The sequence below is a fragment of the Elaeis guineensis genome, chromosome 10, assembly GCF_000442705.2.
Source record: "Elaeis guineensis isolate ETL-2024a chromosome 10, EG11, whole genome shotgun sequence".
Classification (NCBI taxonomy): Eukaryota; Viridiplantae; Streptophyta; class Magnoliopsida; order Arecales; family Arecaceae; genus Elaeis; species Elaeis guineensis.
This window is the reverse complement of record NC_026002.2, coordinates 34,338,191-34,363,333: the sequence shown is the minus strand read 5'-3', so window position 1 is coordinate 34,363,333 and position 25,143 is coordinate 34,338,191. Positions and strand designations below refer to the sequence as shown.

General features: G+C 37.4%; 2 protein-coding genes and 2 pseudogenes across 2 annotated transcripts; 1 reads left to right on the top strand and 3 right to left on the bottom strand.

The window, feature by feature from the left end:
- Positions 1-3,524: 3,524 nt before the first annotated feature.
- Positions 3,525-3,620, bottom strand: LOC114914586 (U6 spliceosomal RNA; annotated as a pseudogene).
- A 2,807-nt stretch (positions 3,621-6,427) lies between these two features.
- Positions 6,428-6,971, top strand: LOC105052469 (uncharacterized). The gene is made up of 2 exons (XM_010933286.1): positions 6,428-6,746; positions 6,949-6,971. Exons 1-2 carry the CDS (start codon positions 6,428-6,430, stop codon positions 6,969-6,971), a joined length of 342 nt encoding a protein of 113 aa, XP_010931588.1.
- A 1,809-nt stretch (positions 6,972-8,780) lies between these two features.
- LOC105052470 (uncharacterized) lies at positions 8,781-9,259 on the bottom strand (annotated as a pseudogene).
- A 5,920-nt stretch (positions 9,260-15,179) lies between these two features.
- On the bottom strand, positions 15,180-22,745 carry LOC105052471 (probable inactive purple acid phosphatase 27). The gene is made up of 13 exons (XM_010933287.4): positions 22,379-22,745; positions 22,111-22,198; positions 19,969-20,235; positions 19,769-19,877; positions 19,197-19,305; positions 18,866-19,001; positions 18,406-18,597; positions 18,025-18,228; positions 17,865-17,932; positions 17,127-17,220; positions 16,416-16,604; positions 15,905-15,985; positions 15,180-15,354 (listed from the first exon to the last, which is right to left on the bottom strand). Exons 1-13 carry the CDS (start codon positions 22,690-22,692, stop codon positions 15,292-15,294), a joined length of 1,914 nt encoding a protein of 637 aa, XP_010931589.1. The 5' UTR covers positions 22,693-22,745; the 3' UTR covers positions 15,180-15,291.
- Positions 22,746-25,143: the final 2,398 nt, after the last annotated feature.

Sequence of the window (25,143 nt, the reverse complement as noted above, 5' to 3'; positions counted from 1 at the left end):
GAAAAGCCGACCTAAGCGAGGGACCGGGCTGAGGCCGGCATCGTACAGGGCCTGCTCGGTGACGAGCTCCCTCTGCTTCGGTACCGAGATGTCTTTCAGCCGGTGGAAGTCTTCTCGGTCCTCGGCTTCCACCCGACTGTTCTCATTCAGTTCAGTTCGGGGATTCCCCCAACGGGCAGGGAACCCCCAAGGAGTAGAAGAAGATACGAAAAAGAACTGGTTTTTCCATCCGTGAATGGACGATGGAAGACCAGTGATGAAAGAGAGCCACTTCCGAGGATTGAAGTACCACCACCCTCGGGCTTTAGGGTGGGGTCGGAGGACGAAGAAAGCTCGGAAGAGGGAAATCCGAGGTTCAGTCGGCAAAAGCCGACACAACAGAGCAAAACTGACTATTAGCCGAACCGAGTTCGGCGCGAGTTGCGCTGGGCATAGCCCGTAATAGTCAAGCACGTTTTGGATGAACTCCGGAATCGGGAAGCGAAGGCCGGCCCGGAGGTCCTCAACGTAGAAGGCCACCTAGCCCTCGGGCGGGCTATTGACCCGACCATTGGCATCAGGGGCGGACAGCCGAAATTGCTCTGGGATGCAATATTGCTCCCGGAGCCGATCGATATTCGGCCCCGAAAGTGAAGAGACCTCCACCTCCGGGGTCGATCGAGGGTCGTCAGTCGGCTCTCCCGACCGACCTCCTCTTGGAGACGTTCTGGCCATGATGGAAGGCAGGAAATAAAGAAAAAGAAGGAGAAGGCTGCGAGAAAGCAAGGAGGGAGACGATGAAGATGGGGAAGGCCCTTAGAAGAAGAAGAAGAAAGAACTCTCAAAAAGAAAGAAAACGGAGACGAGTACCTGGAGTAGGGGATCACACGGGCAGAGTCTCGACAGTGAAGTGAGGAGAGTAAAAACCTGGATATGGACGATCCTGTATATATAGTACCCCCCGACGGTCGAGATAAATGCACGACCAACGAGGGATGCCCAGATCACGCCATGTGGCATCATCCGGGCCATCCGTCGGCATGACGGTTCGACGCACCCATCCTCAGATCGAGCCACGTCACCTCCATCCGCTCCAACGGACCCGTCCCAATGGCCACCTGCCACGTGGCACAGAGGTCGTGACGTTTTTTATCCCCGAAGGGGTGGCGGGAACGACGGTTTCCCTTCCCGATGGGACGGGACGTCTGGTGCCGACGGGATCGGACACCTGACACCGATAGGACGTCTGACACCGACGAGACGTCTGACACCGACAGGACGTCTGACACCGACGAGACGTCTGACATCGACAGGACGTCTGACGCCAGCGAATCGCCCGGCATTCATGAGGCGCCTGTCATCGCGTTAACCCACGGTACGATCGTCATATCAGCCCACGGGACGGTTGAAACTTGACACGCTGGTAATCCACTCCTTTCACCCGACGCTGCTGCCCAAACAAAGACATTGGCCAGCGCGCCATCCGACTCAGGAGTGGAGGGGGGCAACTGTTGGAGAATACCGACCGACCCCACTCATGCCGACTCATCATCAGGCCTACATGTCCGACACCCGACTTTATCGATCGACCGACCGACGGGAGCCGTTACCGACCGATCGACGGCTATTGACCGACCGAGGATACGTCGGTCGGGCAGACCTTCTCCGCTCTCCCGACCGACAGCACTATGGAGTCCGATGTCCGACTCCTGCAACGTGCCCGACTGACTGTCGGAGGGGTCCAAATTTTCACCCGACGCCCCTCAACAGGCCACCGACCTATGGTCGGTCGGCTCCTCCAATCGCCATACTACTGCCAGAGACTGTCAGTTCTGACAACGGCATGCGGCGCTGCTGCCTAGGGGCATTATCCCACCTAAGGCATGGTTAACTCTAGCGATTTGACAGTCCCACGGTGATTTGACACCTTTACGGCGACTCTGACAATCTTCAGTGAGTTGACAATTCTTCAATTGTCCGCGCCATTAATGACGGTGCCATACCATGCTCCACTATATATATCGAGGAAGGCAACAATACTATATATATATATATATATATATATATATATATATATATATATATATATATATATATATATAAAAGTAATAATGGAAATCAAGGTCTATTTTCATTTTATATAAGTAGAGTAATTTCGAGAGCTACCACAAATGTAGTACAAGGATGTGATGGAGATCATAATTGTCGAGCCATGTGTGGGAAGTGCAGTGTGAATTGTCTTGGTAATAAGTGCTATTGCATCTGCAATACTTGACGATCTATCCTTCTTTACAAATAAGATTTATCAACATGAATGGAGTAACACAAAGTTGCCTTCATGAATCTCAAGTGATGCTTTTGCGGCCTTTGTATGAGCTAAGTTAAATGTAATAAAGAACTTCAATAAATCATGTTCAAGAACAAAACTTCAACAAAAAAATAATATTTTGTTTTCAAATATATACTGTTTCTCAAAGACTGAATACTTAACGGGAGACTATCCACCATAGAATTGGTTTAAGTTGCAATATAGTTCGAGCCTATAGTATATTGTACAAGTCTATCAAGGGGTTGCAAAATGGATTAATACTACAGTAAATTGGATCTATGCCAATGCTTATTTGTATTGCAAAAATGAGCCATGACACTTCAAAAAGCAACGACAAGATGTTAGAAATAGAAGCATGGAAAATTATTTCTTGACACTTCATAAAAGTACCATAAAAAATAGTGGCGATGCTTTATAGCATCGTGAAGCAACACACAACCTAAAGCATTGTTTAGTTTAAAAAATGATGCTTTCAAAAAGAATCTATAAGATTAAACATTTACGATGCTTCATAGTATTGCTAGTTTATTTTTTTTTTTGAAAAAGAAAATCATTTACTAAAAATTTTTTATGAACTTAATACATAAACCTATATAAAATTTCCAACATAAACCAAGCACATCAACAAAAAAGTCATAATATAGGTGGGTATACCTAATTTATGCCTCCATCCAATTAATCTTCCTAATTGTATTTTTATAACATAAGTTACAACCTAAAATATTGCTTTGCCGACATGCTTTTGATTTGAACCTGTTAGTTTGCATCTTGGCAATGGTGCCGATGGAGTAAAGATAGGACAAGAGCTCTATCAATGAGATTGCCTTAGTTGGCATTAAAACACTGTTAAATTTGTGTTGAGTTTACAAGCTTTACATAGACAAAGAGGGGTCCTTTTGGGGGTGCAAAGTAGAGTGTAGCTTAGATTTCCCTCCCACACAAGGTCACAAATATTTGGTTTTGGAAAAATATGGATGGCAGATTTATGATCCACGAGAATTTCATGCTAAGTGTTCAGTTGACATAGCTAATCCGAATAAGCTTTCATTTTGTTTTACTGCTTTTGAATATATAGTCCAACTGACAATGTTGTATGGGCTAATGGATTAATCAAGTGTATGTTTTGTATTGTGTAGTAATGTTTCTATCAATATCATTTTATATATACGGAGTCATACATATCTTGCAAAAATTCAAAAGATTGAAAGGGCATATGAACAATATAAACCCTTTCCCGATTTGTGCATGTCATCCTTGCACAAGGGCCTTGTTAATCTTCTCTGCATTGTTCCAAATTGTCTCCGAAAAGATAAACGACATGTAAACCTACAACCTCCTTTTTAATAGAATAGGGGTACCAATCTCAATCTTGGCCGAAATTTGATGGAAAAATTTTTGTTGGGAGCATATTCTCAACCTGGACCATAGGTGCGTAATATATGAGGTCGCATGGAAACCTAATTGTGCTATTAACTCTCTTATTCTCATATATGGATGGGATAATATTTGGTTCATCATGTTGTTGAGTCCACCTAATCCATTTGCACCCAGTTGGACCGGGATGAGCTAATTAAATGCTCAAGCTAGCTTTAAAGTTTCTCAATTTTTCAAGAGATTTTCATGGATGATAAATCTCAGACTTCTATATGGTTAGAAAATCATACTAGACCAACCGGTGAAACATTTAAAATAAGGCCATCCTTTTAGGTTTTATAATACATTGATCTCTTTATCATCATGCAAAATTTTATCACTAGAAAGAAGGGGATGGCCACACAATTTTCCATCAACCATATCTTTTTGATGGAAGGATCAAGAAGAGAATTAAGAAAAAATTTTAGGAGAGAATTAGCAAACAAATTAAGTGGAGTAGTATCTTAAAGAAGATTTTTCACTAATTCTTAACGGTTGTCTTAATGCTTTCCATGATGCCCATTGTGGCCAAGGGCTATAGCTTGATACGTGAGATATTATCTACTTTGGCTTTATGGACCTCATGATTTTATCCTTCAAAAAGTGCCTCATAAGGAAAAAAAGATTCCATTCACTATAAGTCAGAGTTTTTCTTGACTTACAATTGATGTGGGACTAATGATGCCATCCCTCTATAATATAACACCCTAGTTAAGGAAGAGTTTGCGTGAGATAGAAGGTATATCATAGTCACAAATTCTCAACTTACATAGGCCACCAATGTTGCGGCCAAGGGTTCGTGGCTCGACACATAAGGTATTGTTCACTCTGGACTCATAGTTTTACCCTTCAAAAATGCCTCACGGGGGAAAGAAGATTCCATCCCCTATAAACTAGAATCCTTTTTGACTCATAATCGATGTAGGACTAATGATGCCATCCTTCCACAACAATACCTATGGGACATCTCATTGGGGTAGAGAAAATTAGTATGGGAAGATAGGAAGAGATGCAATAAAGTTTTTCAATTGGAACTCAATGTTGCAATTGTATCTATATATGGTATTATGAACCATTAAACAGATACTCTTTGATTTGGACAATCACAGATTCATTTTTCACAAATAGAATTGAGGTAATTGTCCCATATAAACCCATTTGATACTCTTTGCAGGGACATAATAGTACTTCACACCATAACAGCAAATATGGCCAACAAATCCATCCTTATGGCTTCATCTATGCTAGTTCTCTTGTTGATACTATCCACTTTCTCTCTCTCTCTCTCTCTCCCTCTCTCTTGCTCAGATAAACACACATATATAGTTGAAACTTGATAATGTTTTATACTAATGGTCAATGCGATTAGGCTTTGCCTAATCTTTTCTGAAAAAACAAAAAATGTAATAACAGAAATTAACAAGGTCAGTTTTCATTTTAGGTAGATGGGGTAATTCCGATAGCTACCACAAACGAAGCACGGGGATGCACTGTAGATGCTGATTGCTGGGTTGTGTGTGGGAACTGTGTCAGTGCTAATTGCCTCGTCAATAAGTACTATTGTATCTGCAATACCTAACAGCCTATCCTTCTCTACAAATAAGATGATCTACTAACACAGACAGAGTAGTACAAAGTCGCTTTCATGAATCCAAAGTGATGCGGCCTCCTTTGTATTAGCTAGAGGTAAATGTAATGAAGAGCTTCAGTAAATAGTTCTTAAGAAAAAATTTCAATAAAAAAGCTGTGTTTTGCCTTCAGACTTATACTGTTTCTTAAGGATTGAATACTTAATGGGAGATTGCTTGCCAAATAATTGGTTTATGTCGCAATATATTTGGAGCATGGAGTAGATTGCACATGTCTACCCAAGGGGTTGCAAGATGGATTAAAGCCATCAACATGGGATGAGTTTGCTATTGGGATTCCAACACATGCCTCCATTTGGCCTTCCAATTAACTTGCTTTTATACAATAAAGTGCGAACCGATCCATTGCCATTGATCAGATCATCATCTCCCACGTGTTATTGATCTGAATCAGGCCGACATCTATGCCTAAAGAGACAGAATCCATTACAACCCTCCTGTGATTAAGAGCCTTCAATTAACATTCAACTTCAACAAATTTCCACTTTCCTACGGCCAAGGCTACAGCCTAGGGGTTGCCTTCTCCCACTTCTTACCAAAAGAAATTAAAAAAAAAAAAAAAAAAAAAAAAAATCTCAAACTTCATTTCAAGAAAAATAGCAACTCCAAATTACTCAAACATGCCTTATTTTAGGCTCAAATATGTGTATGCATGTGTATGTACATATATGCATGTGCACACACATACCCATGTTCATGCGTGCCTCGATCAGGGTAATTTCTCTACACCATACCTTCCGTAGGAATCAATTATATGATGCTACTATCCTATTCGGTGACTTTCCCTAACAATACTTGCTAAATCGATTAATATTTTTCATTTCCCTTGCAAGCTGGGGTCTTCTAACCCTTGGCAATACCAAAGTATAGAAACTAACAGTATACATTCCAGGACAAAAAAATTCTCTATTAATTGGCACCTTCCATTTCTTATGCAACCTGGATTCTTCAGACATATATAGTAAAATCAGCACACATACTGTATTTTCTACAAACCTCCCTATATAATACAAACCCAGCATGGCCTCCAACCAAAACACAACACAAGAAGAGAAATATGGCTGCCCTCAGGCTACGTTGCATGGTCCTGGCCTTCGCCATGGCCGGAGTCATGCTCTGTGGGTTCCATGCACAGGCTCAGACACTCTGTGGCCAGAACCTAGCAAATCTGATCTTCCAATGTTTGCAGTTTGTTCAGATCCCCGGGCCAACAGTCAATCCCTCGAAGAAGTGCTGTGCTGAGGTCAAAAAGGTTGATGTCGTCTGCATCTGTAAGAATATCCCGCCACTGATCGAGAAGCTGGTCAGTGTACCGAAGGCTGTCCATGTTGCCAAATTTTGCGGCCGTCCTCTTCCCAAGGGAACCAAATGTGGAAGTGAGCTACCTTTGAAGCCCTTACATTTGAGAAATTCTTAGATAGACTTGGTCTCCAATAAATGTTGTAGACTAAGCTAATGAAAAAATACCACAGCAGCTGCAGCTACCTCAATTCACCTGCTTTACCACATTAAAATATTCTATTTTTCTCTTATCATATGATTCGTATGAATTAATTTCTCTCTATCTTTGGTTTGCAGATTACACTGTTCCATTGGCATGAGACTGGGGTCTGGAAAGAGGAATCACGGAATAATTTTCTTAATAATTTCCTAGTGAATAATTGGAATTAATGGTTTGTTTGTTGAATGGATGGAAGTATTGACAGTGATCAAATTATAAAAGAAGAATTTGTTTCTCCTTGCCTTTATTCTGATCTCTCCGCTGGCAAGAACTTTTTGCCTCTTGCAGTCATTGCTTCTTCACATTCCTGAATGCTTCTGATGACATTATTTATAAACTGGGTTTCGAAGACCAAAGCCCCTTTACATGCATTCAATAACCCCTAGTTTATACATTATTCCTGCAGTTATATATTTAAATTTACATTAAACACGTTAAAATCTAAATCCTATGGGTTTCTATGAAATAATTAATTGCAACTGTGACGGATATTGATGGAATGTTTCCTAATATTGCATTTGGATTGAAAAAAAATTAAAATAGCAAAAGTTATGGGAACAGTAATGTTGCAACAACTCTTTGTTTGGCTCCACTTTTTGGATTTAAGTTTTGGATAATAATTTTTTATCCACAAAAAATGTAAAAAGTAGCAATTAATGCTTCTTTTATACCAAAGAATAGCAGGTTGTTTGATCGGCATAACTATTACTTGTTATGCCTTTTCTCAAATATTATTTGGCAGCCGCAAGTTTTATTCCAAGTTTTAGCCTATTTTATTCCTTAACCAAATGTAGCCTAAAAGTTGCTAAGTTATCTGTGATTTGAAATATCTTTATCATTTTATCTTAAACTATAAAATGGTCTATTGCAGCTCATGTTCCTTATGATAAATAATCCTTTTGTCCCAAAATGGCCTAATAGAAAATCTCAACTCAGTGAGCCTTTTGATACAATTAAATAGATTGCTACAAAAACGTCTAATTCTAATAGCCCAAACTATGCTATTGAATAAATCCTCTCGATCTGCAAGTACGTCACCCCACAATTAGAAAATACTATTAACATGCTGAGGTGGTCTACCTCGGCAAACAATGTGACCTTCCTTTTGAAGCATGGAAGTAAATGTATCTCTGCATCAGCCAATTTATTTACTTGCCTTGTAGTACAGATATGGTGGATAACTTTATCAACAAAACCAACATGGCGGAGTCTTATCATCAAGTTTGCTTAGCTTTGCCATACGCACAACTCCATAAAAGGTTCTACTAGCTCAATATGCAAAGTTCTTCCTGCTAACTTAAAATGTCAACCATCTTATGGCGTTTGCTTGTCATGGTAATTTTTCAATAGAATATATAGTAAAAAAAAAATACTATGTTTATTGAGAAGGATTTAAAAAGATTATGTACATTTACTCAAAAGATTCGTAAATGTGCAGCAGAAACTTCTGCACAAACAAGAAGGTAAATAGATATTCAGCTGAAACTATGAGCCTGAAGCAATCTCTCTGCTGGTAATAAGTATGATGCTCCTGGCATTTTTAATAGTCTCTTTTATATATAACTAAATTCCAATAAATTGGGTCGTATATAAGGTTATTTATTAAAAAAAAAAAGCGTATTTAGCACTCTTTAAGTTGCGTTCCCTTGGGAGAAGGAAAATTTTCTGTTTGAAATACGACTTGAAGGGTGTTTTCTTACCATCAACTAGGCACTGAAACAGAGTATAATACACAAACCAAGAAATGAACAATGTTGATGTGTCATAACATTTTATTATCAGTAAAAGATTACTGGATACAATGGGGAGAGAATGTCTGCGTTCAAATTTCATAGCTATCCCCCATTAGAAAAAAAGCTACTTTATTCCCGTTAAGACCATCATATGCTCTTTATTCCTGTTTCTTTATTCAAGCTTGTGCTGCTGATGGAACAGTGTAATCTGAAAACCCAAAGGACAACAAAAAAAAAATCTCAAACGACTATCTTCAGCAATTTAATTTCTTTATATAACAAGAGCGCTATTTGTTGTTCTTAATTTAATCAAAGATATTCTTGTAGTTGGCTAACTTACTTCCACATTTGCTTCCATGGGCGAGGGGTTTGCCGCAATGGCTGGCCACTAGGACAACCTTTGCCATGTCAATTTGCTACTCAAGTGCGGGATCAATGTGTTTGCAGGCACAGGGAATGTCAGTCTTTTGGATTGCACCACAACAATCGTGGGATGGCAAAATCACCGGCCCTCTGATCTTGACAAACTGTTTGCACTTGGTTTTTGGATCTGCCAGTTATCGTTGCATGGCTTAGCCTCCATGTTATTGCCAGAGAGGATAACTCCAGTGAGGGCGATGGCAAGGACCAAGCAACTGTGGTGGAGTTTTGCCATTTTTGCTTTGATCTAGTCTTTCACTAGCTCTCTTAAGGTTGTGTGGTCTCGTTGGTTGTGGGTGATGGCATATATATCGATTGAAGTTGAGGCAATTGCATTGCCGTGTCTGTGTTTGCTGTGGTATGTCATGTTCTTTGCATACCATGGCAGGTGGTGGCATCAAATCCTCTTATGCTATTATGTGGCACTAAACACTTCTAGTTAGATCTCCAACTTTGCTTTTGGAGGTGCTTCCTCTTGCGTTGAGAGGCTTTTGTGTTACAGGCTTTTGTGTCATCAATTTTACCAGTGTCTCATCTCTCTCTCTCTACCTCACGTTTATTTCCAAATAAAAATACTTTAAGAAAGAAAACGACCATACAATCTGCATTCTTTTCTTGTGTAAGAGAGTGAGAATATACAATGTGCATGATGAGTTTTATAGCTTGCTGCTCGAGTAATCCACATAACTAACTTTAGATTTTCACTCAATGGTGAGTTATTATGCTGAAAATAAATTGGAACAACAAAAGAATGCAATGATGCATTCCAAATGCTGTAATTTAGTATGTATAAACAGTTTCCTTTCTTTCAGGCAGCAAAAATAAGGCGCCTGTTCTCTGAAGAAGATAAAATTAGTAAAGCCTTCTCCAGAGGGTAGGCTAGTTACAGCTTGCAATTTAGCTGCTCAGATCGCTCAGGTCAGCTGTAAGTAATCTAATGCCTCCAAATCTGCCACATAACCATTTTGGATTTGGATTGATTTCTTATCTTGTCCATTAAAAACTTTATTCTGTTATATCTCCAGTTGGGATAATCGAATTTGCTCCCCCCGATTCTACATCGGCTCCCATATTCGAGATCGGCCCTTTATTTCATACCTATACAAGAAAAGTTAAGAGATCCCAAGAGGGGAAGCTCTGGGAGGGAAGAAACTTTCAGAATTCAGTTCTCATGAGAATCATCTGACCAAAATAGAGTCATTATGATCGAAGCAGAGTCATCTGGCCGAAGCAGAGTCATCATGACTAAACTTGAGTCATCATGACTAAAGCAACATCTTCATAGGCGACTAACTATCTTTATCACTGATTGACCATCTTCATGGCTGACTGAACATCTTCATGACATAGTCGACTGACTATCTTCATGACCGACTGACCATCTTCATGACCAAACCAACATCATAACGACCGACTGTCAAGCAATCGATTGTCGACTGTCAAACGGCCGACTGCCAAATATATAATGACGATATTATAATGGTGGGTAATAACTACATGCCACGATCGTTAGTGGACATAAATTGCCCACTAACTCCATGATTATGGCCTGATAATTAGGATAACTACCCCTTAGTGCCATAAAAAGTGGGACTATATGCTCAACGGTTACACCCAAGTAACCTATAAAGGGGAGGTAACGGAACAGGCAAAAGATAATTCTGAGTTGAAACTCTACTATTTCTTATTTTCTACTTACTATTCGATCACTTCCTACTGACTTAAGCATCGGAGAGTCTTCGTCGGATACAACTCTAGTTAGTGAGGACTTTGTTTTGCTGGTGCTCTTCTCCGACGACGGGTGCAACAGAGGATTGGCCGCAACAGATTGACACATCAGGTAGGGGTGCAAACAAACCCTGAAAGAATAATGACAAGAGAAAAAACTCACAAGATATCCATCAATAATGGCTGGCGATCTTCCCATAGGAAGAGGCTATCTGAGCCAGCACATAGAGCGCCATGCTCCACAGCAATAATTAAGGGAGCCCTACTATCCTCGATCGCTCTTTTAAATCGACGTCGCAAATCATTGGCTGCGACATAGCCAATAATCGATGGTGGCATAATCTCGAAGGCAGTCTCATCGGTGGGATTGGCCACACCACTCAATCCATCACTTTCAACACATCAATCGTTACCTATTCTCCCCACAAAGCTGATAAGGAGAAATGATGATGTACATTTAAAAAGCTTCTCCAAACGACGAATCGATCATGATCGATGATTCTGAAAATTTCTCCAAACGATGAATCAATCGTGATCGACGATTCGAAAATCTTCTCCAAATGACAAATCGATCATAATCGACGATACGAAAAGCTCCTTCCAAATAATGAATCAATCCTGATCGACGATTCGGAAAGTTCCTCCAAATAATGACTACTTCTCTACAATAGAACAACTTACGATCATATTTCGGATCAATGGAACAATCAACAATAATGTTCCTCTATGGTAAAATGATTGCCCTTCAGTTATGGAATGCCAACAATCTACAACTGTATCTTCAGTAAAGTTATCCTTACGACATTATATATTTGAACGACATGTTCGATTTTCAACATATTTTCAACTAAAATATGATATAATAAGCTCCGGCTCAAGATGATTCGATGATAAATATGAGCACCAGTTCGAAGATGATTCAACGACAAATACAAGCTCTAGCTCAAGCCCCAAAGGGCCAAAACAGAAAAATACCAATCTTCGGATTGAAATAAGTCCCAAGAGAACCAACATGCATGCCGACTCGACTTCGATTGGATGGAACAACATGCTGACTTGACTACGATCGGATGGAATAATATACTGACTCGACTATGATCGAATGGAATAATATACCGACTCGACTACGATTGGACGGAACAATATGCCGACTCGACTACGATCAGTCGGAAGAATATGCCAACTCGACTCCGATCAGTCAGACAATATTCAACAGTTATCTATGACGAATGATGATAACATTCAAAGAGATAACATAATAAAAAATTTCTTTCACTATGAACTAAAGGCTACAAAATCAGACTAAGGTCTGATAACAAAAGAAATTTTTTTTTCATTATCAACTAAAATGACCACAGAATCGGGACTCGAAGTCATAGTAGAAGATACACTGACTCCCATCGTCTAACGCATCAAGCCATTTTAAACTTGGGAGTGGGGGGCAACTGTTGGGATAATTGAATTGGCTCTCTTGGATTCTATGTCGGCTCTCATATTCGAGATCGACACTTTGTTCCATACCTATATAAGAAAAATCAAGAGATCCCAAGAGGTGAGGTTTTGAAAGAAAAGAAACTTTCAGAATTCAACTCTTATGAGAGTCATCTGGCCGAAGCAGAGTCACTATGGCCGAACCAGAGTCATCTGATCAAAGCAAAGTCATTATGGCTGAACTTGAGTCATCATGGCTGAAGCAACATCTTCATGGCCGACTGATCATTTTCATGGTGGACTGATCATCTTTATATTATGGCTGACTAACCATCTTCATAGTATAGCTAATTGACCATCTTCATGGCATAGCCGATTGACCATCTTCATGTCATGGGCGACTGACCATCTTCATGATCAAACCAGCATCATAACGGCCGACTATCAAATAACCGACCACCGACTGTCAAATAGTCAACTGTTAAACGGCCGACTGCCAAATATATAATCACAATACTATAATCGTGGATAATAACTACATGCCATGATCGTTAGTGGATATAAATTGTCCACTAACTTTATGATTATGGCCCGATAATCAGGATAACTACTCCTTAATAATATAAAAAGTGAGACCACATGCTCGACGATTACATCCGAATCATCTATAAAGGAGAGATAAGAAAACAGTCAAAAGATAATTATGGCTGAAACTCTGTCACTTTTTATTTTTTATTTACTGTTCGATCATTCCTCACTGACTTAAGTATCGGAGGATCCACATAACTTCGATTAATGAGGATTTTATTTTGCAAGTGCTTTTCTCTGACGACAGGCGCAAAAGAAGATTGGCTGCAACATCTCCAAACCTGAAACAGCATCGAATTGCAACGAGTATGCAGTGGCTTTACTTCCACTAGTTCACATTTTTATTGTTCCCCAAACTTCTTCCCAGGCCATTCAATATCAAAGACCCGTAACTTTATTACTATCTCATGCATGCAAAATTCATGATTAACTGATAGCAAAGCAATACTAGGGCATGCATACAGTCTCTATATATTTGACCATACATTAATGGCAACCCCGTGCAGTAATACTGCTCAAAGAGGAACAAAATTAGATTACGATCGAGGAGATGGCAAACCCCAGAATTTTTTCAGCACTTGGTTTCATCCGATCGGAATCCTACTCTTTGGGCATCCTACATGGCCAGAGGATTGTAGCAGTGATTGGACTCAGCTGCAAACAGCATGCAAGTAGCATGTGCAGATCAACCAACCAGTGCTCCGACCTTTGGATGAGTGTTGTTCTGTGATTCAAAGCATAAATATACCTTGTGTGTGCCAGCACTATGTCAGACCAGCAGTCGAAAAGAAGATCGACATGAACAAGATGATCTCCATTGGTTCAGTTTGTAACAGACCTTTGGACCATGGAAGCCAATGCAGGAGCAAGCAAGCTTTTTGTGCTCACTAATTCTTTTGGTTCTTGGCAATGGAAGTCTTTCTAAATATTCTAAGTAAAATTTAGTTTTCACAAAATAATTTCTGGGTGCTATAAATGAAGAAAGACAAGGACATACTTTGCCTTGAGGTCCAATATTGCAAACATACTTCTCTATTTCCAGACAACGTTCTTCTTAATAATTTTCTCATGTGGCCTGTTAACAGAGCTAGTACGAGTCCTTCTGGTGAATTTAATAGTGCTTGTAGTAGTACATTTCACTAATCCATTTTGTGCCAATGATCATTTCTCTGCCTTCATTGGGGAAATCTTTAACATTCATGTGGTTACAGGTTTTACTTTTTTGTGCTTAGGATGCTGTCCTCTCTATTGGTGCATGTACTAGGAAGAGGCTCCAAGTTCAGACCCAGATATGAGAAAAAAAGGAAAAAAGTAGTAAATTGTTTTCTAGCAATAAAAGGAGTTTATATCGGTCTGTATGCAAATGAGATGGATATATTGTATCGATATGTTGTGTTTGCTTATATTAGGCATAGTTATAAAGCAAACTTACAACAGGCAAATCATTCGATGCATGGCCAAATAGGCACTTTTTATACTATTTTTGATGTTATGATTATAAAATTAAATGTGTTAGTGTGATACTTTTGTTGAGAGTCAAATGATCAAATCAGCTTGTACCAACTTGGAAATCTGTTACCTAGCCCTGTTTCAGCAAACAATGGTGGCAAATGATGCACATAGCTTAACGGATCATGAATTTGATCACATCCCCCTTGAGGAGAGATGCCAATGGACCAAGATAACCCTGGCTAGCTATATTTATAGGATATGGTAATAATCAATACTAGAAAAAGAACACATTTTGTCTTCTTATTGCGGTCGGGAAATAACAGTTCTATGATGAAACGAGTGGCAAGGACACATGCCTCACAAATACCCATAGCTTACTTGGCACTTTTTTTTTTTCAAGAAAAGGAAGAATAAAAAGAAGAGGAAGAAGAACTCCATATGGATGGTAGGGCTTTTGTAAAAGAAATCCATAATCAGCTGCATAATGCCTAGCTCGTTCCTTTTGCTTATTTTCAGGGTTTTGTTAAAGAAAATATGTAGGCATATAAATCGTGAGCCAATATTTTTGAAGAATGTAAGAAAGGCATCTTTTAGAATGTTGAATAAAATGGGCTATTGTATAAGGGCTTCCCGAGAGATCACGCATGATAGTATCACTCTCGACCAAACATGCTTAACTGTGAATATTTGATAGAATTCAATTTTGCTTGTATTATATCCTAGTAAAAGCATTCGATAAAGGTTTGCCAATGGGTTTTGAAGTTCTTCTCTTGCTCTCAACATCGACAATGTTATCCCACTAAATCATGTAAATTGCTTGTACATCTTGTATTTTTTTTTTCCTTCTCTTTTGCTATAGTTCTTCAACTTGAATCTTCTATTGGATGTGCCAGAAACAAACTCATGGAAATTTAATTTTCTACAAATCATCAAAAAGTGTATATTATAAGTGAAAATTTTGTATTGCATTGCCAGTGATTACAAAAATTTTACACTTTTCCCTCAATTTTGTCCTTCATCATACATGATGTGATGAATATTACATGATCTTTTGCTAGATATATGATCCTAGATTCCTCCTTTGATGATATGGAAACTATCTCGTATCTCTTTGGTACTCGCATTCACAAACTGAAAGCCATCCAAAAAAAAGAGAAAAAAGAGTTACCAAGTTAACAATATTCTTTAATAAAAAAAGATTAGAAAAATTGCAATACACTTAATTTTACTTAGTAGAATAAGAGAACAAGGTAAATATGAACATATTTTGAAGTGCATAATATTGGTAAAATCTAATGAATATGATAATATAATATATTATATAATAGTAAAATATTTTCATATGGAGGGCTTGCTCGAAAAGGCTGAGAGATGTAGGGATCACAATAGACAAGGGATACAAGTTAGTCTCAAGGTAATTTGCATCTAGCGGATGAAAGTGCAGTTGCAACCAAATTAATTTTATAGCAAAAAAAACTACTATTTTTCTAGTTATGATTGTAGTCAAGACAACTTGCAGGAAATCAAAGCCTCTGATTGAATTTTATTAAGAAACAAGTGATTATATAGTCATAGATGTTTTAGCTTTCAAGACAAATAATCTTAACTATGGAGCAAAAATTTAGGTAAACTTGGACCAGAGTAGACTATGAATCAAAGCATCTAATTTATTCTAACTGACCTCTACTTGCAAATCGTTTTTAGTTGCATGTACCCGTGCATAACCAAATTCAGATATCCTTGTTAAGCTCCAGTTTTCAACCTACACCAAAATTGAAAAGATATTAATCATTATAACAAAACCCAATGTTCAAATAATAATGGACATGTTTCTATTTTATATATTTAAAAATTAATAGAGATTTAAAATAACATCTAGCCAGACATATATTTGAACAAGTAAGTAAAGGAATGCATTGGCAAAAAAGGGGTTTGAGCGACCTATTATTGTAACCTTGACAACTTTTTTATTCGATATGCACATATGTTTTTATATAAGCCATACTGTCAATCATAAATAGAAGAGAAGCATTAAGAATCACCATAGAGAATAAGATGCATCAAAATTTAAGTATTTTCTATGAATTCCATTATTTAAGTTGCATCAGATGTTACTCATAAATTTCATACATATGCAGGGTTAAGAAGATTTAATGCTGCATGCCTTAGAATTTGCACACATAAGTACTCACTTCGCTTGGAAAATTGTCCAGGGTAAATCCTGCCATTCCTATGATAGCATGAACTGGTGCTGTGTAATTGTTGTTATCATAAGTATCAACTCCATCTTTATCTTTTGTTGGCATTCCGCTGCATTCATTATCATAAACTGCACATGTCCTCTCATAATTATGTACATGGCCGAAAAGCACAAGATCCACCTAACCATAAGAAAGCACAACATTTGAGTCGTAAAATATGAAATATGATTTATTCTTGATTCTACTTGGTCTCAAAATGATTTTCTAAAAACAAATTAAAATATATCAAAATGATGCTTCCTTTTCTTTGAAAGAAACAAAGATATTTCAAGGTCTAATTTTACTCAGTTTAACTTTTGTCAAGTTTCTATATAATAGGTGTCACAACTAAACATGGTTGGACCATAATTTTGTCTAGAAATACCTTTAGCATAAGAATAATGAAATATATTGAAGTCGATAAGATAAGCATAGGAACAAGAATGGTTTTAACTTCTTGACAATATTATTATACTACCATCCTTTGTTTATTTTAAAGAAATCTGTTCAATTGCGCGCCTTCCATATTTCTTATCTTATGTTATGCAAAATTAATATGTGGCTAGAAGTTTTGTATAGGCTTACTTACGAAAGAGCCAAAAAAAAAAAAGCTTCTATCTTTTAGATATTATATACCCTGTAACATTATATATAAATTGATACCTTGTTATCCATGAGAAGTGGCTCCACGGATTTAACAAATTCAGGATCTACATTTGGAAGTATCCCAGTACTTGATGAATACATGGGCCTGTGCCTGATAAAACCAATATGATCATGTTAGAATTTGTTATTTTTTGGTGAAAAGTTGGAATTAGCTATTAAATAAGAAAAATCAATAATGCATAAAGCTTGATTGAAATCAAATGCAAAATTATGAAGGATACTAAAAAAAAAAAAAAAGAATACTTTAATCTCTTGAGTTGATTTTCAGAGACTTTAATTATATGTGGAAGATAGATAACCAACTTTAAAAGGGAAAAGAAGGTGGAATTTAAAATGATCTAATTACAAAAATCTCCATTGTGATACTCAACTCCAAAGATTCAAAAATAGATTGTTTAAATTATCTATGATAGAGAAAAAGCTAACATAATACATGTTAATTACTACAAATTATTTGTATTCGACCTCAGTGAATCAATCCCACATATATTTCCTGTTGCATAGTGCATATAAAATTGATAAGGATGGGTGCTTTATTTCTCTGTGTAATTAATTGAACATGAAATAGTCATCACATTGGCCATTTTTATTTTATTGTCCATCATACTAAGATCATCTATCAGTTGATATCAAAATTTAAAATGCTAATCGACTATCACACAGGTAACTAATCTTGAACTCATTTATAGATTGAGAATCCATAAATATTAGGAATATCAAGTCATATGAAGTTACCCTGTAAAAATTAACCAAGGTGTACTTGCTCGATCAACAGATTCCAGGTCCTTCTTAATCCAATTATACTGTGAAAAAGCAATCAGGAATCATACTTGATCATTGATAAGATAAAATCAATTAAAATAAAAAAATTGAAAGAATCCAAAACTAGACATACCTGCTCAGAATTCTCGGTCCAATCATGTTCTGTGGAAATCACAGTGAAGTGGACACTTGCTTGTTCGATTGAATACCATGGCTTATCTTTGGCATTTGTAGGCATTGGGAAGTAAGTCTCATAAGCAACTCCACACTCGCCACCAGAGTCTGGTGTTTCATACACCGATCCAGAGGATGGATGGTCTCTGTAATAAATTAATGGCTTGTCATAATCCGAATTCAGTTTTATAATATTTTGATTCGAAATTTGTCTAATATTTCATATGAGACACTTTGAATAATATCAAGTGACTTGTATACCATGATTTAGTTATAGACAGTCCTAACTCTTATCAGTGCCATTTCATAAAGAATTTTTTGCATGTTTAGGAGTAGAGACTTTCCTCTCGTGGTTACCTATAGCTGTCATATAGGTAACATGGGAAGCAATTGGTGTGATGAGACTCAGAAAATAATCCCACTCAACCAAGAAACCTGTGGCATAACTTATATCTCCAATATGGAAAACTGAATCGATGTTACCGGATGCAACTTCATCCGCCAAAGCTCGAGTGACAGACAGGGATCCAGGCTGCATGCGTCGAACCATGGAAGCATTTAGTCATGCAATTCTTGATTTTTATGTTATAAGTTGATAACTTAAAGGACTTTCAGGAATCAAAATGATAATAAATATTGATAAACTTAACTGGAAAACACATAACAATTATGAAAGATACTAATTTGAAAGTATGTAGTTCTCATGATTTTGTTAATGGAGGGAAGTGTTACAAAGATGATATGCTTCTCCAATGTAATCTATTACAACAGGAGGAGTTCCACTAATGTCCTTTGGTTACCTGAATGTAATGCTCGGCTGATGGATCCAAAGGAGCTTTTCCCATGTCACCATAAGCAATAAATTTTAGTTCATCTGATCCAGCAGCAGGTGGAGTTTTAAATTCGATTTGGTCACTACTCCAACCAACAGAATCACTGTTTGGTGCAAGAATTAATCTCTGATTGTTAGACGAACAATAATATTGGGTAGAAGCACACTAAGAATAAACATTAAAACACTCATTGTGATAAGCCTCCTTTTTTTTTTCTTTTGAGCAAAACTAAGTCCCTTTTCCCCATATTACATCCCCATTATAATATGAAGTCATGATGGGAAAATGGGAATTTTACCTTCCATATCTGTAAGAGTATTTCTGAGAAGGTTGGAGGTCTGTCATGACAGCAGAATGGATGTATCCAGGGTCATGCCATCCAAAATCCTTGGCTGGGCTCATTTTACCTAAAGAATGTATAGAAACAAAGCCAGACAAATGTATCAAATATTAGTTTAAAAAGATTAAGAAAAAAAAAGTGAACAAATTATGATTATCTCTGCTGTCTGCTTGCATAACATGAGATATTGTTACTCTCTTGTTTTATTTTTGAGCAAACTAGATTATTATACTATTGCTTTGCATTATCTTAAGTGTTTCGCTCTCTGAGGAAACCATTCAATTACATCATCTAGTATATTCTTTATGAACTGCCTTGTTTCATTTCAGAAGGATGCATTGTTGCAGCTATACTTGCACATTTAATATTTTCATCTTTTAAGAACTAGTGGTATCAGAACCCTAATGAAACTATTCAAGGTTTTAGTTGTGGTTTCTTTAGTTGATTTGTAAAAGAAACTAATCTCTAATTCAAAACATTAAGAAAAGACTAAAAACCTACTGAATGTGAAAACTTGAGGGAGGACTCACCACACATATCATCTTGTGTGAATGTTGTAACCTGGGAAGTAGCAGAATTTCCATCTCCATATTGAACCTGCTGTGGGCTATTGTCTCCACTGACCCATGTCACCTTCATCTGAAAAAAATGATGCAATCATGACCAAATTATGGTCCCATAGCCAAGTTGAGCCATGCAATTTTGAACACTGAAAGGAAATTTTTAATACCGATGTTCCCGAGGAGTCGATGCTGGAGAGATGGCCATACAATGGGCTATTAGGATTGGAAAATCCAATGGGATCTGATCTTCTTAGCACACAAGGTGTGTCGAACCCGCCGGTGAAGAACACAAATGCCACATCAGTTCTGAAGTTAACAACATGGAATGTAATAGAGCCACTGCAAGTGCGAACTGCACACTCATTCCCTGAATAAGTCTGGCATTCATGCTTCTTGCATGTCAAATAAGACGGATCATTGCTTAGCAACTGAGCCTGCATATCAAATCCAATACTCATCAGATGACCAGAAGTAATCTTTCAGGCAGCCATGCATGTTCTAGTCTTTGTGTGCCCATTGGTCCTCCTGAGTGAAAAGTTGGGCCAATATATATCTAATTCTGGGTTAGGCTTGGGCTTTTGGGTGTGGGCAGCCAGATGCTCCTCTCAACCTGAATTAATATCATTATCATGGGGTTCCCAAACTGGATCAATTTGCCCTAACCCACACTTCTAAGCTGCAGCTTGAGCACTGCCCAAATTGGAATATTGGCATATGGCCATTCTACTAAGATGCAACATGAGCCAACCCGACCGGACTCGACCTAGCCGGTGCCCAAAATGCTGAAAAAATCCCTTTCATCAGCAGATGTGGCAAATTTTTGGGTGGTGCAACCTTGGGCCCTCACCTGATTTCAAGTGATTGGTCTTAAAATGAAGGTAGAATTTGAACCAAATTTTTAGGTAATTAAAATTTGTCATGTATCAAATCATATAACTTGGGTGATTAAAAATTTCTAGAGCGTGTGAGATAGGTCTCTCTATACTTTGGATGATGGGCTGAATGGCATGACTTATGAAGATCATTATTAGATGCTGCTCCATACACATGGGGTTAAAAATGGAGTGGTCACTGGTATGCATATTTGTGTCCATATTTTTTAAGTAGATATACATATAGATATGTATATTAAATAGACAACAATGTTATTAACTATTAAGAGTCATGGGAGCAGCAGGACTTATGGACGCCATTAAATAGGCCATTAGATACTGCTCCATAAACATAGGCTTAAAATTGAATTGGATACTGATACTTATATATTTATATTCATATTTTTTCAAAGACTATGGATTGTAATCTAAATGGATGTGAATATAAATCAGATATAAAGCATATCAATACTTGTTTTTGATGGATATGGAGGCAAGTTGAATATTAGTTATGTTCATATTTTTAAGTATAATACAATATAAGTCTGATATTATTGGAATGTAAATTAATTTTTTAACAAAATTGCATGCATAAGATACTAGGTAACTAAGGATCAAAGGCATGGTTATTAAACCTACATGGAAACCAACTTGGTCAAGAAGTTGGATCATTGGTCTAACTGAATTTGTATTAAAATATTAAAAATTAAAATTTATTTAAAATAAAAATATAATACAAATATTAATATCTTTTTGCAGCAAATACTATTTTACTCTATAATTACAGCACAAATGAAAAATAATCATGCATTACATATTCTTAGAGAGTTGGTAAGAAAAATTATATATAAATATAAGAATAACTAGAAGTCATGAATATTCTTAAATATTGTTGACAATTGAACTTTGAAAATATCTAAAGAATAAAAAAGTATAAAATTATAATTGAAATATTGTAATATACACCAAATGATTATTTAATAAACTGAATGCATATAAATAAGTAAAACAAACGATTTATACCAAACAAGAATACATTTGGTAGCCTGCTAGTTGAGCACTTATCATTCAAAGGAAAGATCAGCGGATCCAGATCCAGCAAAATTTACAGGTAGATATTTTCGGATCCGGATATGATCGGATATCAAAATTTCTATCCAAATTTATTCCAAAACAGAGAAATGGATGCAGTAAGATCCTATTCTACCTGCTTTCAGTACTAACTAGCCATCCACATCAAAGACAAGGAATTCAAGTTTTCGATTAAAAAAGATGGCTCGGGTCTAAGTCCGCAAGATACAACCATTTCCAATGCTGGTCCGGATCCCAGGTCACCTTACACCATGGAACAAGATTATTTGCATGCCGCTGCAAATTGCTCATCATAAAAATAAGTGTGCTCTATGCTTCTAATATCACATAAGAAACTGGACTCACCTTGACTGGATAATCACAGAGAAGTGGCAAATTTGCAAAATCTCCCGTTTCCTTATAGAGCAATGAATTCAGAGGACAATCAGTGACACTGCTCATGTTCATATCATCAAAAAAAAAAAAAAACAAAAACAAAATGATGTTAACTAAGTAGAATAGATTTTCTTCTCGAAAAGCATATAACTTATATGACGTACACACATATGCATATATATGTATGTAGGTATTTATGCATGCATGTCTACTAACTGGAAGGTTTCTAGTAGATTACTTTGCATTGGAAGGCGAGATCATGGCGACCCAATCTGACTTATCTGGGACAATAACTCCACTCACGGTCACTGTAATATTTTCATCATCTGATAGTGGTGAATATGAGCTGATATTGACTGCGAGATAAGGATTAGGATCAGGGCAGGGGAGCAGGGACCTCCTATTCAGAAGCCTGAACTCCGATATCGCTGTGTGGCCTCGGAACTCGTCGGTCGATCCAATAAGCAAAGGAGAAGAAGCATCATAACAACAAAAATAAGAACAGCCCAAGAGAAGGTAGAGAAGAAGCCAATGAAACATAGAAGGTCCCATGAGGAGAAGGAATAACAAATCACCTAACCTTCTATTGATTTGAAACGATACTATTTTTTATTTTTTTTTCCTTCCAAGGAAAACACCTCAAAGAAGAGCTATTTAAAGTGCATCGAGTTGGATGTGGAATATTCTATTCCAGTGAGGCGGCATTATCCAGAGTCTTTATTAGCAATGTGTTGAAGGTGTTCCGAAGGACCCGTTCCAAGGATGTGAACTGATATCCGAAATCAATTAGGTACAATTAATTTTTAACATATTTTTTTCATATATTTTAGCCTCCATAGTATGTGCCGATGATGTTGGTATCTCCGTCAGGAATGTTGAAGTGGCGACAAGGACGTGCCCGCGGGTATGTATTTGGGGTTGAAAAGTTAGGATGGAATAAGAGCATCGTAATAGAGTTATCTGGAATAAATTGTGTGAATATATTGACCATGATTCGAAATTTAGGCCGAGATTTGTTAAGGCATAAAGCAGGCATAAGCCTTACTCTATGCCGGTCAAGTATTTATGATGGACATAGCTATTCAAAGAGTGGGAGAATAGTTATAAGGTTCTTAATCAAAAATTATTCTACAAATTGTAGCCAAACAGAAACTGAAATAACTCGTGGCATATTTTGTTATTCCTGAACCGGGCTTTCGATTTGGAGAATAAACTGCGGGGTGGTCAGAGTTTTCCAAATAGAGAAGGATAATCTCCTGAGTGACGATAATTTGAAGGAAGAGAAAGCTGGATTCAGTTCAAAGGAGGGATGTAAAGAGAGATTTTGGATGTTTTTGGTGCTGCGATAAAGAAAGGTGGATTCAGTCATCCAAAGGGGGGGTTGGAAAAGAAAGATCTTGGATGTTTTTGGGTCCAGAGGCGGTGCACGTTGAGCACGGCGTCTTTGTCCGTGCGGGCACCGGCGGGGCCCGTTCACATGAGCCCGGGCCTACTTTGGCGGCCCCCATCTTGCCCCACGACATTAGAGAAAGTACATCCTACAATGTATGCATCATGTAGCGCTCACTTTTGTGAGCCCCATGCACCAAGTGCTCATCTCGGTATTATAGGAATGAGCACCTGTGATTGGTATAGTGAACACTATATGGTGGTGTATGCGATGTAAGATATAATTTTTCATGACATTAAGATCGTATACTATAATGTTATAGATTGTACGCAGATCCACAATCCAAACTTGATTCATACCTAGATGTCCATCATAATAAATTGGAATTAAAGTGAAATTTCAAATTCACTATAATCAAGATAATGCAATGCATGCATACGATAACAACACGAAATATTTGAAAGATAAATAATTTGGAACAACGAGCATACTCATTTTCGTCTCAAGTACATGAAACAACGAGCCATTTAAGGTACACGAAATGATGCACCGCATCTCTTCTGCGAGGTTCATATAATCATGATTGTTGTGCAAGACATGGATGCCCATGATTGTAGAACCGGTCTTCTCTAGGCCTATATTTGAAAAGATCTGAATTCCATTTTCTTTCCTTTTCTAACTCATTGAAAAATATTGGATATAGATGTAATTTTTTCTAAAAAAATCTTTGGAAAATATGTAATTTGGAAGGGAAATGATACTATCTAATCAGACAAATACGAAAAAAAAATCTCAAACAAAGGATCAAGCTACCGCAAGATTATGTGGGCAAGTGGCAACCATGGCATTTGCCTGCCGTAACATAAATGCAATGGTGCTTGTTTTTTTTTTATTTTTTTCTTTCTTGCGTCAAAATAGATACAATTATTTCCTAATCAATTCTTTCGTTTCTTGCTGTAACTTGAGTTAAGTTACATGGTCATACTTAAAGGCTCTATCGCTTCCACTTTAACGATCTTGAACTTCTGTTGTAACTCAATGATAATAAGCAAACAAAAGTTACCAAGTAGTAATTATTTTTGATGGAACATACTCAGAAAGAAATAGACAAATGCAAGATTTGCTCCTTTTCTATGCCTGTTCACAGTTTTATGATAATCAAATAAATAAAATAATTTGAGAAAAATAAAATAACAAATTAATGCCCAATAATATGCATGTTAACATGATAAGAAAGGGATCCACTTTGAAACAACTTTATAAAGAAGATTATTACTTTGAAATGTTTAAGTGTAATAGCTATAGTGTGGTCATTAAACGCTTATTAATTGCATAAAATAACTTTTCAATTATCAGAGGTACTAGTATCATAGTTAATTAAAAGAATAAAACAATATTAACATGAACAATTGAAGGATTGGTCAATAACAAATGAGTCGGATCTCCCTTTTGAGAAAGTATTTTTAGCTCTTTCTGGCCAGTAACAGCCCATTTCTTCATTAATGGGCCATTTCGGGATCCGGGTTCTGCTTTATTTCCACCAACCAAGCACCTGAAATTGGCTCCTACCGGACTGAACTAAGCTCCAACGACCAAGTTAAGGTGAACAAACA

Bases quoted from the DNA above. Each gene is read 5' to 3' on its own strand.
- LOC105052469 (XM_010933286.1), top strand. From the start codon at position 6,428: ATGGCTGCCCTCAGGCTACGTTGCATGGTCCTGGCCTTCGCCATGGCC. The intron at 6,747-6,948 runs GTGAGCTACCTT...TTTGGTTTGCAG, and splicing joins CAAGGGAACCAAATGTGGAA to ATTACACTGTTCCATTGGCA.
- LOC105052471 (XM_010933287.4), bottom strand. From the start codon at position 22,692: ATGGGACCTTCTATGTTTCATTGGCTTCTTCTCTACCTTCTCTTGGGC. The intron at 19,878-19,968 runs GTATTAAAAATT...CATTTTTTTCAG, and splicing joins TCGACTCCTCGGGAACATCG to ATGAAGGTGACATGGGTCAG. The intron at 19,306-19,768 runs GTGAGTCCTCCC...TACATTCTTTAG, and splicing joins CACACAAGATGATATGTGTG to GTAAAATGAGCCCAGCCAAG.